This window comes from Bufo gargarizans, chromosome 8 (genome assembly GCF_014858855.1).
Source record: "Bufo gargarizans isolate SCDJY-AF-19 chromosome 8, ASM1485885v1, whole genome shotgun sequence".
Classification (NCBI taxonomy): domain Eukaryota; kingdom Metazoa; phylum Chordata; class Amphibia; order Anura; family Bufonidae; genus Bufo; species Bufo gargarizans.
Window position 1 is genome coordinate 59,285,246 of NC_058087.1, and position 18,684 is coordinate 59,303,929.

The 18,684-nt window shown below is 40.4% G+C and overlaps 1 protein-coding gene across 3 annotated transcripts in view; it reads right to left on the bottom strand.

Moving 5' to 3' along the window:
- Positions 1–18,684, bottom strand: part of LOC122944520 (probable phospholipid-transporting ATPase IIB) — a 302,414-nt gene that overhangs the window by 214,879 nt on the left and 68,851 nt on the right. For all 3 annotated transcript variants that reach the window (XM_044302895.1, XM_044302897.1, XM_044302896.1), the window contains exon 8: positions 6,085–6,179. In XM_044302895.1, coding sequence (XP_044158830.1) covers positions 6,085–6,179 — 95 coding nt within the window. The remainder of the gene's footprint in view (positions 1–6,084; positions 6,180–18,684) is intronic.

The window sequence follows — 18,684 nt, forward strand, 5'->3', positions numbered from 1 at the left end:
CCATGCCACGCCGCATTGAAGCAGTCATTTCTGCAAAAGGATTCCCGACCAAGTATTGAGTGCATAACTGAACATAATTATTTGAAGGTTGACTTTTTTGTATTAAAAACACTTTTCTTTTATTGGTCGGATGAAATATGCAAATTTTTTTAGATAGGAAATTTGGGTTTTCATGAGCTGTATGCCAAAATCATCAATATTAAAACAATAAAAGGCTTGAACTACTTCAGTTGGTGTGTAATGAATCTAAAATATATGAAAGTCTAATGTTTATCAGTACATTACAGAAAATAATGAACTTTATCACAATATGCTAATTTTTTTAGAAGGACCTGTAAATGAGGTTGGGACCATCAGTTGCGTTGTGGAGAAGTCAGGTGGATACACAGCTGATAGTCCTACTGAATAGACTGCTAGAATTTGTATTATGGCAAGAAAAAAGCAGCTAAGTAAAGAAAAACGAGTGGCCAGCAGACAAATCTCTAGAACAACTGTTAAGAGGAGACTGTGTGAATCAGGCCTTCATGGTAGAATATCTGCTAGGAAACCACTGCTAAGGACAGGCAAAAAGCAGAAGAGACTTGTTTGGGCTAAAGAACACAAGGAATGGACATTAGACCAGTGGAAATCTGTTCTATGGTCTGATGAGTCCAAATTTGAGATCTTTGGTTCCAACCACCGTGTCTTTGTGCGACGCAGAAAAGGTGAACGGATGGACTCTACATGCCTGGTTTGGACACACCTTCTCATTTAAATAAAGAAAACTCTTTGAATGAGAAGGTGTGTCCAAAATTTTGGTCTGTACTGTATATATATACCTACATCACACAAAGGAAAAGTCTTCAACATCCCGAAAATCACATGGTAACTGACATACAGTCAGGTCCATAAATATTGGGACATCGACACAATTCTAACATTTTTGGCTCTATACACCGCCACAATTGATTTTAAATGAAACAAACAAGATGTGATTTAACTGCAGACTGTCAGCTATAATTTTACATCCAAATCAGGTGAACGGTGTAGGAATTACAACAGTTTGCATATGTGCCTCCAACTTGTTAAGGGACCAAAAGTAATGGGACAATTGGCTTCTCAGCTGTTCCATGGCCAGGTGTGTGTTATTCCCTCATTATCCCAATTACACTGAGCAGATAAAAGGTCCAGGGTTCATTTCAAGTGTGCTATTTGCATTTCGAATATATTGCTGTCAACTCTAAAGATGAGATCCAAAGAGCTGTCACTATCAGTGAAGCAAGCCATCATTAGGCTGAAAAAACAAAACAAACCCATCAGAGAGATAGCAAAAACACTAGGCATGGCCAAAACAACTGTTTGGAACATTCTTAAAAAGAAAGATCGCACCGGTGAGCTCAGCAACACCAAAAGACCCGGAAGACCACGGAGAACAACTGTAGTGGATGAACAGAGGAAAAGCAACCAAAGTTTTTTAAGGGAAAGAAGTGGAATGTTATGCAATGGCCAAATCAATCAACTCACCTGAATCCGATTGAGCATGCATTTCACTTGCTGAAGACAAAACTGAAGAGAAAATTCCCCAAGAACAAGCAGGAACAGAAGACAGTTGCAGTAGAGGCCTGGCAGAGCATCACCAGGGATGAACCCCAGCATCTGGTGATGTCTATGCGTTCCAGACTTCAGGCTGTAATTGACTGCAAAGGATTTGCAACCAAGAATTAAAAAGTGAAAGTTTGACTTATGATTATTTTTATGTCCCATTACTTTTGGTCCCTTAGCAAGTGGGAGGCACATATGCAAACGGTTGTAATTCCTACACCGTTCACATGATTTGGATGTAAATATCCTCAAATTAAAGCTGACAGTCTGCAGTTAAAGCACATCTTGTTCATTTCATTTCAAATCCATTGTTGTGGTGTATAGAGCCAAAAAAAATTGAATTGTGTTGATGTCCTAATATTTATGGACCTGACTGTAAGGTGTAAAGTTCAGGGTCAAATTATGCACAGGCATGTTATACAGTCCTCAAAAGCTTTAACAAATGTAGAAAGGAAGGAAACAATTGTCACGGCTGAGGATGGGGAAAACCCTCAGCCGTGCGATGCCAGAAGATGTTAGTGGCTGCTCGGCCAGGACGACATAATTAGGGAGCAGGTCACCTCCTAACGCATCCCTAATCCGACCCTAACTCCTAGCTGCATGAGCCGACCTTAAAGGTAGGAGGGCCCATGCTCAGGAACCTCGGATCCCTACTCACCCTCCGCCGATCCCTGAACTAGGAGCTGGGTAGACCACCTGTTCCTCCTGGTTGCGGAGAAACAGGAGTCTAAAACTGGCCGAGCTGCAATGGGATGTAACCATAAACAGACTATGGATATGGCAGGAGAGTGAAAGACTTCCACCTCTACCTGCCACAGACACACTGACTGGATCCCTAGACACAAGTGCTGGCAGTCCACACACAAACATAAAAGGACACAGCACACAAACACACAGGGACCCAGAACCATAGCTGCAATAATAACAGACACCACATAGACATAAACTTAACATCACATAAACATATAGTAACACAATTTATGACCACAAGGGTGGCCCTCACTGGCAGATGGTATATGGGACCAGGAGAGTGCCTCCAGCTTACTACAAGGCTGGAGTACCCCTCAGACATCAGGTCTCAACTGAGGTTAAATAGCCCATGTAGCCACACCCACGCAGACACACCCAGTGCACACACACTGAGGGAGTTAACCCTTCAATAACCAGGGAGTGTAGTGAAACCACATAAAGGGGAATACACAAAGCAACTCTCACTGCAGCTGTTACCGTCGACAACGACATGCGTGGCAAACGTGTCCTGGGAGCCGGCCAGAAGGCCGAGACACTGCCACCACATGTACACAACACCACAGGTTGCCACGGGCAGCCACAGGCGAAGGGAAAATATCAGAGTGCACACACACATAAACCAAAGTCAGCCGCACGCATACCTGTTGTCCGCAGCAACCGCACTTGAGGCAAACAACTAAGTGCCCCCAGCTGCGGTTGACACAACACCAGACCGCGGGCAACTGCATGCAGCTCCCAAGGAGTCACGACCATGAACATGGTCGTGACAACAATCTTGTGAATACACACATCATGTGGTATTCTTTATAAAGGGCTGGTCAGTGTCAAAATTGCCAAATATGGCCAATTTCTACATAATGAATAGGAGCTCATTCATTAGCTATAACCTGTCTGCACACTTATGACTAATCATGGACTCATTGATTTAGCTGGGAGCAGCTGAACATCTAATGTGGATGGAGGCCTCATGAGTTTAACTGCCCGATTCTTTTGTTTTTGGGGAGATAAGCCACTGCTAGATGAGTCTGGCAGTGGCTTCCTCCTCCTCTTCCTACTATTGCTTGCACAGTCGAGCCAGGCAGGCAACAACATGTGTATGGCCAGTCTAAGGGCCTACCAAACAAAGCAATTATCACTTGAATTCTCAAAGAATAATATAAGTTCCAGAAAATATAGGTACAGTGTAAGTGTGCAGTGACCAAACATTGAACGATAAAACAATAGTTTTTGGTGGAACGGACAAATCTGAAAGATTATCATAAATTGCCAAATCCCCTCCTCTAATTAGAAATTTTCTAATCATTAGCAGTGTAAATGCTCTCACAAACGAACAACAATCACAGTAAAGAGCAAAGAGCAATTATTGTTTTGTGTAACTAAACATCTTTTGAAAGTGAACAACCTTCTAAATCGCTGATCGCTGCTCCTAATAGGACCCTAAGAGTGCTTCGACTGGATTAGTGTGAAAGGGAGAGAAATGCAGCAAAAGGGATTAGAGATACATAATTGGCCTCTATGAGATGCATTGTGTACTGGAAATTTTATAAAAACCATGAGCATGTGAGTGCTGGAGAAGGTACTATCGGAGGTACCATTGTGAAGAAACCTTTAGGAATGCAAAGGTCATGGATATGGAATTCCCACAGTTCTTAAACAGCCAGTCATAATCCTTAAAGAAAAAGCAGCACATACCTTTTGAAATGCATTGCAAACATAGCAAAAGTCATCCTAACAATTGATAGGTTTGCAATTGTCTGACAAAACGTGCTGATGTTTTGGGTACCTCTTCTTGTTGTGTCACCTGATAATTAGGAGCACACTGACAACCAATGAGCGGGAGATGATTGCACATCTCGCATGATTAAAGAAGCACTCCCACAAAACTCCCACAATAATCTTCTTACTGTGACAGTATTTGTGAGTTGTTCACTCCCTTCTGGTCCTCAGCTGTGTTGTGAGACTGACACCGACTCTCTAAATGACTCAGTTGGTTAGATTTACTAATACTGTCTAAAAGTAAGACAGTGTGATCTTACAGTAGACCATTTTCAACTGCTCCAGGTTTACCACAGTGGTTGATGCTAGATGATAAGTTTGGCGCATCTTCGATTAGACTTTTTTGTCTAAGTTGTCACCACCTACAAGCTGGCTTAATTATACTCCGAAAATGCACCAAATTTTTGCCATCTTTTTTGGAGCATGATGTCACATTTAAGCCACATCCCCTTTCTTGCAAAAGCCATGCCCCTTTCTGCTAAGCCATGCCTCTTATAGTACGACGGGGATAGAGCGCCTGAAAGTTTCTAAAACTGTTAGAGCTAGATGTGTATGCTAGTTTTTTGTCGCTAATTGCTCCGAAATTCTGCCACATTTTCAATAGTAATTCTGTCCACTGTCTTATAGTATGTGAGGCAGGAAGTCATTTTCTCTAAATCATTCCTATATGAGCTTCAATTTAAGTCTCAATTGAGAAACTGACTTCCTGTCAACCCATGTGACCCAGCTGAGGACCAGAAGGGAGAGGTTAACTCAACTACAGTCACCGGTAAAAAGATTACCGCCACTACAATTTACATCATCCATCTTTCTAACGGGCCAGAGAATAACAGGTTTGTGGAAGTGCTACTTTAAAGCTGCAACTTTTTTTTTACTGTATGTTTTTAACTCATCATATCGAATGAAATAAAGCATGTGCATCATCTTTTGGACATGTGACATAAATTTCATATCACTGGTGACTCTCACAGCTGGTGGTACTGTCGTCTTAACAAGAATTTAGCATCTTGCTTGGTAACTTGATGAATGAATTGATCATGCACAGATGCATGCATGGCACCAGAGCACAAACTTTCATGTATATCATGTGATCATATGCACATGTCATCACTAGGACAGGCTGAGTGAACCAAAAATAGAGTTATATCATCACTCCACAGACCATGCACTTAACTATGAGGGTTCTCCTAGACTCCTAATCATCACTCCGCAGATGAGAACATGCAATGACTAGGAGAATGGGGGTCTCCTTGTCTCCTAATCATTACTCCACAGAGAAGATGCAATGACTAGGAGAATGGGGGTCTCCTTGTCTCCTAATCATCACTCCACAGAAGAGAAGATGCAATCACTAGGAGAATGGGGATCTCCTTGTCTCCTAAGCATTACTCCACAGAGGAGAAGATGCAATGAATAGAATAAAGGGGGTCTCCTTGTGTTCTAATCATCACTCCACAGAGGAGAAGATGCAATGACTAGGAGAAAGGGGGTCTCCTTGTATCCTAATCATCACTCCACAGAGGAGAAGATGCAATGACTAGGAGAATGGGGGTCTCCTTGTCTCCTAATCATCACTCCACAGAGGAGAAGATGCAATAATTATGAGAATGGGGGTTTAATTGTTTCCTAATCATCACTCCAAAGAGGTACCCATGCATCCATGTGGATTTCTCACTATAGATTATAGATTTTGTGGTAACAGGCCAGCATTTTACAAAATTAACAATCTATAATGAAAAACAGTCATATACCTAGATAGATATGGTTACACAGTGCATCGTTAGTACTTACTCGTCTAGAGATACATGTCAGTTCTCTTCCCTCAGAGATGGAAACATGGTAATATATGTGAGCAGTCACAAAAAGACAAGCATTTCCGTAACCAAATAGTTGGGGGATGCCCATTATGGCAGGTTTTGCACCCCTTTTCTAAAATATCTGACCACTACATAAGGACTGACACCGATTATCACTTACTCCCAATGCTGGTAGTCTCTGGGTACAGCTGACAGCTATTTTCAACTTCCAGTCTGTCTCACCATCTAGCTGGTCAGTTCGAATGAAGCATGAACCTAAAAAAAGAAAAAAAAAAGTATTGCAGGCAAAATAAGCTAGTGTATAAGAAACAGACACATAATAAGAAAACATTCTGATAATACAAAGTTAGCACTAAAATGGATCTTCTGTAAACTTTATAAACAAATTCTTTTTTTAAATTTTATTATATTTTAACCTCAAGAAGGCTGGGGGAACGGGGGGCCTAGAGCAAAATTTCCTCTTTGTGAACGCTGCATTCTAACACTTTTTATCAATACCCTAATTTTTTTTTTTTTTTTTTTGCAAGACACACAGCATTTGTTCTATCAAAAGTGGTTATTTTATCATATAGGTCTTATGTAGGGAAAACAGTCATAACACAGAATTTCACAATCTTTTCTAAGATAGCTGGTTCGATTAATAATATTTGTTCCAAAATTTTAATTATCTAAGTCTCCTATGTATAACAATACCAAATAAGCTTCCATTGTCTAAAGCAGCAATTCTAAAAAGAGTGAGGAGCAGGGTCTCTGTCTGTATCAGGCATCAATAGCTATAGGCCTCATGCACACAAAAAAAATTATGGGCCGCATCCGATCATCATTTTTTCGAGTTGGATGTGGACACATTGACTTCAACAGGCCGCAAAAGATGCTGTTCGCATCCATATGTCTGTTCCACGCCCCCACCCCCCCCCCCAAAAAAAACAAAACAACAACATGCCCTATTTTTGTCAGTTTTACAGACAACGATAGTACAGATCTGTAGAGGGCAGGACGTTCCGTTCCGCAAAATGTGGAAAACTCACGGCCAGTTTCTGCATTTTGCAGATCTGCGCAAGAAATCAGCGCTGGAACTACACACCTCCGACACTTGCATAGTGGACGGAGCTGATGATTGAAACACTATTCCTACTGAAGTAAATGGGAGCAGAACTACAGTAAGCAGCTTTACCGGTTCTGGTGCCGGAGCTACTCCCAAACAGCCAATTTGATATTTATGACCAATCCAAGGAATAGGTCATCAGTTGTTAAATCCTGGAGGACCCTATTAAACCATGCTCAAATCTTCTTTTTAGGCATTTTCCTTATACTCAGCTGTCAGTGTATGTGTGTGTGTGTGTGTGTTGGGGACAGGGGACGGGGGGTCTGCCGGGAGATGCATCAACCAGGTGAACATTAAAAGGGAGTCTTTCAGCAGTTTTGACCAAGACAAGCATACTTTTTATTATCAAAAGTAAAGTGAATATTAACTTTTATTCTGCCAAGCACTGATTCTGCAAGTGCACTGGAGGCAGAGCTTCACTGGGAAGTGCTCCCTGAATTGTACAGCTTCACAGACCCTCCCATCTGCTCTGAGTGACTGCTGTAATTTGCACCTGGTTCTATGCTACAGCTGTCACTCAGAGCAGAGAGGAGGGGCTGTGAAGCTGCACAATGCAGAGAGCACTTCACTGCAACACACCTCCTCCAGGACACATACAGGGTCAGCATATGACAGAATAAAACTTAATATTTACACTACTCCTGATAATAAAGCTGATGTTAGTGAATTCTATGTTTTCGTTGAATTGCATAGCTGCACTCCAGATTGCTCACAAAAAAAGACTATTTTAAAAGGAAAGTTTTAATAATGCTCAACTGCTAACAGCTGTAGGTAATGGCTGGAGAAGACAGTACAAACATTCTTTTTGTGATTTTTTTTTTAAAATTAGGAGCAGTGAGAATATGAGCTTTAATTCTGCCAGATTCTGCTCCCTAAAGGGGTACTCCGGTAGTGACAAGTTATACCCTATTCATAGGATAGGGGATAACTATTACATTGGTTGCGGTCCCATGACTGGCATCCCCACTGATCAGAAATACGGGGACCCCGAACCCTTCGGCGCCCCTGAAATTAACGGAGTGGCATGTCGGGAATGCACAATGTCACTCCATTTGTCTCTACTGGAGTTCCAGAGACAGCTGAATAAGCCAGATTTGCAAGTGTGCACATGCCTGACCTGCTGCTCTGTTTCGAGGGGCCTCAAAAGGGTACGGAGGTTACTGTTCTTAGGCGCTGGAGGTGGAGCTTTACTTTGAAGTACTACTTGCATTAAGCAGGTTCACAGTCCCTTCTCTCTGCTGAGTGACAGCTGTAGTGGCCTACTGGTTAAATGCTACAGCTGTCTCTCAGAGAAGGGGGTCAGTGAAGTAGCTCAATGGCACAATGAAGGTGCTTCTCTAGTGCACTTGCATTAGCAGGGCCTGGCTGAATAAAACTTCATATTCTTGCCACTCCTGAAAAGAAAAACTAAAAAAAAAAGTATGCTTGTACTGCTCTCCCCAGGATCTATTTAGCACACTCAACATGTGTAGTGTGGTCAAAACTGCTGACAGATTCCCTTTAAAGTTGTTTTCTTGGATTAGAGTATTGATGACCTATTCCTTAGACTGGTGAGGATCAACTACGGGCACCCCACTAATCAGCTGCTTGAAAAAGTCACTGCTCTTTATCGACCAGCGTTGTCATGTTCATCGGTCACATGGCCTATGTGCAGCTCAGTCTTATTTGGGTGAATAAGCCTGATGGGCAATACCAAGCACAGCCGTTTTACAAGGTATGGTGCTGTGCTTGGTATATGGTGAGGAGGCTGTTGCCCTCACCAGAGTGCCACGGTCTCTTCAATAGGTTGGCAGAGTCAGATGTCACACCTCCATTGATCAGATACTGATGACATATCCTGATGATAGATCATCTATATTCTACTTCCATAGAACCCCTTTAAGCAGTTTAGTTTTAGAGATGTAGTAAAACATTTAGACCAACTATGAATGCACCACAAGGATATAAGGCCAGTTTAGAACATACAGTTGCAAGAAAAAGTATGTGAACCCTTTGGAATGATATGGATTTCTGCACAAATTCTCCATTTATAGACAATTTGTCTTACCGTGGACTGACGAACATCATTCACATCAGGCAATGCTTCTTGTGAAAAGCAAACCCAGAACTGGTGTGTGTTTTTTATAGGACAGGGCAGCTGTAACCAACACCTCCAATCTCATCTTTTTGATTGGACTCCAGTTGGCTGACCAATGTGTGCAGAAATCCATATCACCACATCACAAACCTGCTTGGCAGTAAATAAATCTAAGGGAAGAATAATTGAATATATACTGGAACACCTTCCCAATTAAAATATACCTTTTAATGATATTCTATTAAAATCTGGCCTACAGCCGGACTACACATACAAGGAAAGTCGACAAACAATGTCCTATTATGGCAAAAAAGGAATGGCTACAGTTACACCTATATCAAGGTAAAGATACACGACTGGTAAGCAATCCTGGGGATTTTGATTACCCCTGCACAAGGTACTCTTAGTGTAAGGCACAGTTGAGGACCAGAAAAAATTGTTAAGGAAACCAATATATTGTAGTTCACTATTAATCCTATTGCATAAGTAATATGCCAATCTAGTTCACTGATCTAAGGGATGAAATGACAGATCTTTTTCAGTGAAGATATCAAGAGACATTAGATCTCTAGAACTGCAATCTTTATTCTCTTGGTTTTATGAGACATGAGCAAATAAATGAACAAATATTCCAGATTTTTTTTCTGCTGTCATATACAGTTGCAAGAAAAAGTATTTGAACCCTTTGGAATGATATGGATTTCTATATATACTGGAACACCTTCCCAATTAAAATATACCTTTTAATGATATTCTATTAAAATCTGGCCTACAGCCGGACTACACATACAAGGAAAGTCGACAAACAATGTCCTAGGTTACTTGGCTGTGGTTCAACAATATGTGAATATTCACGATATACAGACTCAGTATTTTCAGCTAACCGTGAACAATTATTGAATGTGTATCATATTTCAGCTAACCGTGAACAATCACGGAATGTGTATTTTATTTCAGCTAACCGTGAACAATAACGGAATGTGTACCATGTGAACTTATGCAATAGGATTAATAGTGAACTACAATATATTGGTTTCCTTAACAATTTTTTCTGGTCCTCAACTGTGCCTTACACTAAGAGTACCTTGTGCAGGGGTAATCAAAATCCCCAGGATTGCTTACCAGTCGTGTATCTTTACCTTGATATAGGTGTAACTGTAGCCATTCCTTTTTTGCCATAATAGGACATTGTTTGTCGACTTTCCTTGTATGTGTAGTCCGGCTGTAGGCCAGATTTTAATAGAATATCATTAAAAGGTATATTTTAATTGGGAAGGTGTTCCAGTATATATAGAAATCCATATCATTCCAAAGGGTTCAAATACTTTTTCTTGCAACTGTATATGACAGCAGAAAAAAAATCTGGAATATTTGTTCATTTATTTGCTCATGTCTCATAAAACCAAGAGAATAAAGATTGCAGTTCTAGAGATCTAATGTCTCTTGATATCTTCACTGAAAAAGATCTGTCATTTCATCCCTTAGATCAGTGAACTAGATTGGCATATTACCTTCGGTTGTTTTGCATCTCATGGAACAAATGATTAACAGTTTCCATCCATTTTTTGTAGGCTGTTTCTTCATTGCTACATTATTTGTAACCTGTACAGTTTGTAATATTAAGATTAGGATTCACAGTTCCACAATAACTTGTTAACCTAGAGTCAGTGTCAGACGTGTGCGGTCCGAGAAAAACTGTCCGTTTGACGGCTGCATTTCTGAGACCAACTGCAGCTCATTCGACTCAAACTCACAGCATCTTGGTGACATATAATTCTGTTGCTGGCTGTTTAAACAGCTTAGATACGGCTGTCAATGCAGTGACCAATGCTGAGCGCGGCATCTAAGGGTTTAACAGAGGGAGAGGGCTTCCTCTCTCAAATCATCAGCTCCCCAAAATGCGATCGAGGGGTGAGGATGGTTGCTATGGGGGGGCCGAAGTATTACAAAGGCCTTCGGGTCTGCCAGCCATGGAAACCTATGAGACCCTGCCACAGCCACAGTCTAGTAAGTGAACCATCAGTGTAAAACTGACAATTACAATGTATTACAATACAGTATGCATTGTAAAGCACTGTACTGACAATACGGCCTTTAGAAGGTGAAGCCCCCTAGTGGGAATAAAATTAAAATCATGTAAGTTTTATAAAAAATGAAAAAATAAACATTTCAAGTAAAAAAATAAATCGCTTTTCCCTAAAGCCATTTACTATTTTAAAAAAAAATGCTACATGAAAATGTCACGTTCTACCCCGTTAACCCACCCTGTGAAAAAAAAAAAACCTGGTCGAACGTGCTCAGTTCAAATCTTCAACTGCCACCAGCCACATGGTCTGTTAGAAGCTGTGGCAGTGACGGGGAGAGATCTGCAGCAGAACGGCCCTCTGAGCTGCCAGCCTGAAGAGCAATAGGAGCAGTAAGTGTGGAGATCTCTGATCACCTTCCATATAATGCTGTTCTGTGACAGGAAGCTCTAGATAGCAAGAAAAAGTACCTACTAAGAGGGGCTCTTCATAAAGGGTGAGTACGGTAGGATTATATCAACACGCAATCTTTCAATTGGGTGGGGGGGGGGGGTATTCGGTTTGCATGTATTTATGGAGACCATAATATTCTGACTAAAACTCAAGTCACAAGGTACTATTTTCACATAAGACTCTGCCTTGGCCTTTATGTTTCCTGTCAATGGTTCCTTCCATCCATCAATTTCATTTAGAATTATAGTATAGATCAATATGGTTCAAGACCAATGTGGCGCTTGTGAACGGTTGACTGCACACTATGACATATATTGGCCTGCTGCATTTCCTCTCCACTTCAGCACTTAATTTCATCAATAACTTATCTTATAGACTCTTTCCCTATTATCCAGCAGAAAGATAGTGCTCTCCTACCTTACGATCATCAAACTAAATTCATCAAGAAAATATATGCTGGTAAATAAAGGAATAAAATTCTCCTCCTCCTGCCCCGAAAGGGGTTTCAGCGACAGCTTCCTGAATTCACGAGGATAGAAAATACTCACATAACGCACTTCAGATGCTGTAGTTAATAAAAACCTAATACAGAAAACAATATAAACAGCAGAAAAGAAACTGTCATTCTTAACTCTGACCCGCTCTTGCAATTCTATCCGCCCCCTGTTACACCATTGAAAATATAGCAATTTTTAATGTGCACAGAATTCCCAACACACCTACTGAGCCACGTCTCCTCGAGCCGATGTTGTTGCTTGTCGCAGTCTCGAGGGTGAATACATGGTTTGTGCTGCCCCAAACTTTGTCAAATTTCTGTGGTTTATTGTAGTGTTTATATACCAGTACTATGTAGGGTAGAATTAGATTTATTTGTGTTTTCTACATGGTCAGGTTCCACATTGGGGTTGTACCATCTGGGTGCTATACATTTACGTGCCATAAATAGGGATTCCCTTAGGAATGTCGTTGTATAATGGTCCCAGTTATCATCGTTTATTATTCCTAACAGGCAGCCCTCTGGAATACATGGCACCTGAACCGGTAGTAATGAGGAAAGAAGATCAGTCACCTCTTTCCAGAATATAGCCATCGGGTTGCAATTCCAGATCATGTGCCAGAAGTCCGCCTCTTGTTCCCCACACCTCGGACATGCATTCTATACATCCTAACTGGTGTTAGATATGACTGATGAATGATGTAGACTTGGATTATTTAATTGTTTATTGCTGGCGATACTTGTAGATGTGACTCCAATAAATCCGGTATTAATTCATCTGTGAGTGTGGATATCATCCTTTTCCATTTGTCTATTACCGGGAAGGGCTCTGCGCTAATCTTTGCTAGTACTATATGTGAGTAAATTGCCGAAACGAATTCTCGGGGACCCTGGGTTCCGACTACTCCTATGAGTTAGTATTTAGACAGTCTGGTGCTGCCGTGTTTTTGTCCATTCATCTCAACGGGACAACAAAAGATGAGGACAGCATATCCGTGTGCTGTCCGCATCTGTAAGTCCAATCCACGGCCCCGCATAAAAACTAATAATATACATTTCCTATTTTGTCCGTTTTGTGGACATTTCCACATGAGTAAAAAATAAAAAATAAATTGCTTATGTACTCGCCTGGATCTGCAAAACACGGCCGTGTGCATGAGCCCTAAGGGAGACATCCATTAAGACCAGCATTTTATATACCTGTCTTAGGCCAATGTTTGTGTTTTTTGTTGTGTTTTTGGTGAGTTTTATTTTTTCAACACACGCCACCTCCAGATGTTAGCTAAAGAAATGAAGTACAGACTTGTGGCTTTTTTGTGTTTTTTTAAACTTGTGATGCTTTCTTGGTCCATGCCTTTTATTTTTATTTTTTTTATTGCAGCACGCTCTGGAAATGATGTTTTTTGACTCGTTTGCTGCATTTCTATGCCATACACATCTATAGTTTTTTTTCCACTGCTTCAAAAAAAAAAAGTGTGGTGCATGCTTTTAATTGTGCTTTCACAATGCCTTTTTTATTTCCAACGTTTCGTTATTTTTAAAGAAATCTGCAGAGTAAGTGAGATTGCAAAAAAAAAAAGCCACATAAACACATACAGCAAAATACATTTGTAAAAATAAAACTCCACAAAAGTGCCATAAAAATACTTCAAAATGCTGAAAAACTAACATAAAAGCTAAACCAAATTTTGAAGTCAACTGGAGTCCAGATATGCCACAATTATTAAGAGAAACACGACTCTTATCTAATGATTGTGGCACATCTGAAATCTACAGTACAGTTTTCTGGTGTAAATTATAAATGTGCCAGGCCACTTAAAAAAAAAAGGCAAGCATGGCACAAAGAACCCCAAGAATATGAAAACTGTTGCCCAAGTGGGACTTTAATTTGCAATTTTCCACACCATAAAACTGTCATAGAACCTTTGATAAATGCCCCCTAAGAACCTGATATATAAGTGGAGGAGAAGGAGACAGGTTATTGCTCACTGACCCTGCCATGTAACCAGGACATAAGTGTGCAGAGGTGCTAATACAGCAGTTATGACACTGGAAACTGAACAATGAGGTATAAATCACACTTATAGCTGCAAAACATGGGGTTTTACACATAGACATTATTTACTGCGTGACAGAGTGAAATTGGGCAGGACAGCGAACAGTCTTAGGCTACTTTCACACTTGCGTTTTGTGCAGATCAGTCATGGACGGATCCGTTCAGATAATACAACCGTCTGCATCCGTTCAGAACGGATCCAGTTGTATTATCTTTAACATAGCCAAGACGGATCCGTCATGAACTCCAATGAAAGTCAATGGAGGACGGATCCGTTACTATTGTGCCAGATTGTGTCAGAGAAAACGGATCCGTCCCCATTGACTTACATTGTGTGTCAGGATGGATCCGGTTGGCTGTTTCGTCAGACGTACAAACAAAGCGTTTTGGTGTCCGTCTCCGAATTAGAATGGAGACTGAACTGATGCATTCTGAGAGGATCCTTTTCTATTCAGATTGCATTAGAATTCAAAAAAGTGATCCGTTTTGGACCGCTTGCGAGAGCCCTGAATGGTTCTCACAAACCCAGAACCCAGGTAATACCTACGTGTGCCCTCCCTATTCTCTCCTCTGTTTATTGTTTTATGTATTTGACCACAGCTACAATTGATAATTGATTGATCCAATAGGGTATATAATGTTGAAAAGTTAATGCACATTCACATGGACCTCTGAGGAAGCTAGTATATGCTCTAGTCTAGTGATACGCGTAAGGGCTTTCTTTCCTCCCTGTGGGTCTCTATTTTCTATGTGCCACCACTGTGGTTCTGATAAGTATACTAGTTAATAGATTTTAGGCATTTGCTGTTATATTCTTGACAATCTTATACATTGATTGTTCAATGGTGGTACTGGATGTATTTTTGCACATGATTTTACCCACTAGTGGGGAATGTTCCATGAATTAATGTTTTTACTGAGTATGTTTCAATAAATCATGTTTTATTTTTGGAGGTGCGGTCTAGTTGTGGTATTTCTTTACTTGGTTTAGTTTATGTTCGTTTTTGATACCAAGGCCTGCACTCCTTTATTATATTCATAGGTGTGCCCCCTGCTGCTTGTTAAATTTCACATAACGGAGGGGGGGGGGGGGGAGGCAAAGAGTTTGGGTGCAGGCAGTTACTTATACTGGAAGAGGCGTGCTTGGGCTCTAAAGGAAGGCGGGCTGGGCACTGTACGGGGGAGTTCCTGGGCTCCAGATTAGGATAATAACGCCCCTCTGGGCACCTTGGACACTCATTTGCTCATAAAACCATGAAACAAAAAATTAAGACTACAGCAAGAAATAAGGTATTTTATTGTACATGGCAGTAGTAACACCTTAATATGCTCAAACCAGGTGACAGATTCCCTTTAAAGGGAACCTGTCACCAGGATTTTGTGTATAGAGCTGAGGACATGGGTTGCTAGATGGCCGCTAGCACATCCGCAATATCCAGTCCCCATAGCTCTGTGTGCTTTTATTGTGTAAAAAACACGATTTGATACATATGCAAATTAACCTGAGATGAGTCCTGTGCGTGACTCATCTCAGGGACAGGACTCATCTCAGGTTAATTTGCATATGTATCAAATCGTTTTTTTTACACAATAAAAGCACACAGAGCTATGGGGACTGGATATTGTGGATGTGCTAGCGGCCATCTAGCAACCCATGTCCTCAACCCTATACACAAAATCCCGGTGACAGGTTCCCTTTAAGGTCCTTTTACACAGAGCAATGTTTCAAGAAATTATTGGGAACAAAACAAACATTCCTGATAATTGCCCAATTGCCAGTAGAGATGAGGATTACATTTGCCTGCAGCAATCACCTAAGAGATCGCTTGTCCCCATAAAAATAATTGTTTCTGTGCTGCAGATCCCTGTTTATGCCATGATCACACAATGAACGAGTGCTTGTTCATCATGTGATCACTGGCACCTTTTACATAGGCCAATTATCGAGAACGAACATTTCTACAAATACTTATTCCAAATAACTGTCCAGAGCTGGCTCCATTTACATCACATCAGTGCACACTGCTCTGTGTACAAGTTTGAGGTGTGTTCTAAATATATTTATTTAGTCCAAAATGGTAAGGAACTCCCACACTGAGGTAAGTATGGCAACTTGGCACACTGTACCCAAAGCTTTGGCAGCGAGTAATGCATTTTCTTCCATCTCAATTTATTTTAATGGTGGATCAGGGCACACCCTGTATAAATTGGTATTACTAGTAGGTATCAAAGGTGCACATGACTACTCATTAGTATGCCCATAGCTCATTGGTTACCTGATATTTTAGTCCTTGGTTACCCATATCAAATATGGCTACAATAGTGTGAGCAATTGTTCTGTGCCATACTGGCCCTTCCTCAATTCCAGTCCTTGTTGCAGTGTGATGGTGCTGCAGGGAACAATCGCCCAATGATATGTACCTCTGTAGGTTTAATTTATTTTTAGACACGCCTATACCTCTAAAATAATCTGTTTAATCTTAACCTTCACCTCACTACCTTCTTACTAGTGTTAACATGTCCAGCTGAGGTAGCAGTTTGATTTTCTCAGGGTCTTTGAATTGCCATAGTACTTAAAAGCTATGGGCACCTTTAGGGTCATTTATTATTATTACTATTATTATTGTTATTGTTATTATTGTATTCTACTCATTTTTGGCTAAACATATTTTTTTAATTGGTCTTTATTCAAAAGTTTTAACAGTTTGTCTTCTACAGTTTTCAGTTTCTCAGAATCTGCAGACTGTTGCTTCTGCTTTTCAGTGAGAGAACTCCTCTGACAGCCCAACAGCTTGATATGTAGCCCTTATCTGCACTTTCCTAACATCTCATACATTGTTATTACAGCGAAATTCTTATCTTTTTGATAAGAATGCAGCTTAAAGGGGTTGTCTGACATTTTGATATTGATGGCCTATCCTCACGATAGGTCATCAATATCTGATCAGTGGGGGGTCCATCACCCGGCATCCTCGTCGAACAGCTGTTTAAAGATGCCGCTGCGCCCTCTTCACAACTTACAAAGAAAAGCCTTGAAAACTTTATGGCAGCAGTGCCACAGCCTCTTCAAGCAGATGATCGGTAGGGGTGCCGAGAGTCAGACTCCTATCGATCAGATATTGATGACCTATCCTTTGGATATTACATCAATACCAAAATCTCAGACAACTCTTTTATATGCGTGTTTATGAGCTGTCAGGATTTCAGAGTCAGCGACTACAGATTGAGCTGTCAGAGCAGCATTCTGAAGGATTCGCTAAAAAGATGGAAGCAACAGGCTGCAAAAGTGCTGAAAGTGAAAGCTGTAGGGGAAAAAGATACAAAATTTTAATAAAGCCCAACTGAAAACATGATTTTTAGCCCAATAGAAGTGCATTGATAAAAGAAAAAAAGCCCCAAAAGGTGCCCATGGCCTTTAATTACTATTGTGTTTGGATATCCAAAGTTATTTATTTGACAATTATAGTTTTTTCACTGTTTGATTTTAGGCTTCCTATCTTGTATGTACAATCACTCAGACAATAGATTCCCTCCTCTGCGATATATTATTACTTTATATGTTTTAAGGGAATATCTGTGTGGCATTTATAGAATTAAAAATGGATAGTTTTGCAATATTTTTGTGTATTTGCGTTTCCTTGGGTACTTACTGGAGAGTTCTGTGGGTTGTCGGTGGTAACATCTTGTATATTGCCTGATCATAAAATGTTTTTTTTCTATTCCTCTAATTCCTCTAAAGGATTTACAGTTTAGCTGTGTTTTTAATGTATTTTACACATGGTACAGATATCAATCCTTTTACTAAAAGTTTCAGTAGTAAAACTAAACTAAACATAGCCGGTTTAAAAAGTCTTAATTTTTTGGTTCCAGAACTAATTGAAGCTTAATTTTGTAACAACTCCATTTGTCATTATAATTTTACATTATAACCTCTGCAGAAAGTAGAAAACTTAACTCTCTTTATCTCTAAAGACTTGTTTCAAATAAATTTTTTACAGCGCCGAACATTAGCTACCACAAATGCCAGTTAAGCCTCAGCAAAACTGAATTATTAAATCTGCCTGACTATATCCTGTTACCGTCTACTTATGAATACTTGATTTTATTTTGTATAATTGACAAGACTTGTCAGGAAACGATGGTTTTCATGACAATCAAATTAAGATCAGCAGGTATGAGTGTCACACACAAGAGCCTGTGTCATGTGTTGATACATTAATTGATAAGCTGTTGTGAGAAGGGGCGCATTAATATGTCATAAATTACCGGAGGGTGCCTAGGACCACTAAAAGTGAGAGAAGGAATAAAAAAAAAAACCCTCATCAAACAAAGGGGAGAGCAGATGTTGACTATGGATATCAAATACTAACTTCATTTGTAAGACGTTTCCGTGGCTGTGCATGAGAATGCTAAGCAGCCTTGCAGATGCTCGGAGACAAAGGAACGGCAGAGGCGCATCCTGGTGTCACAAAGCAAAGTTAGCTTTGATAGTAACTGATAACGAGAACTGTCATATATTGCAAACATGGAAGCTGTAATGTCATCACCT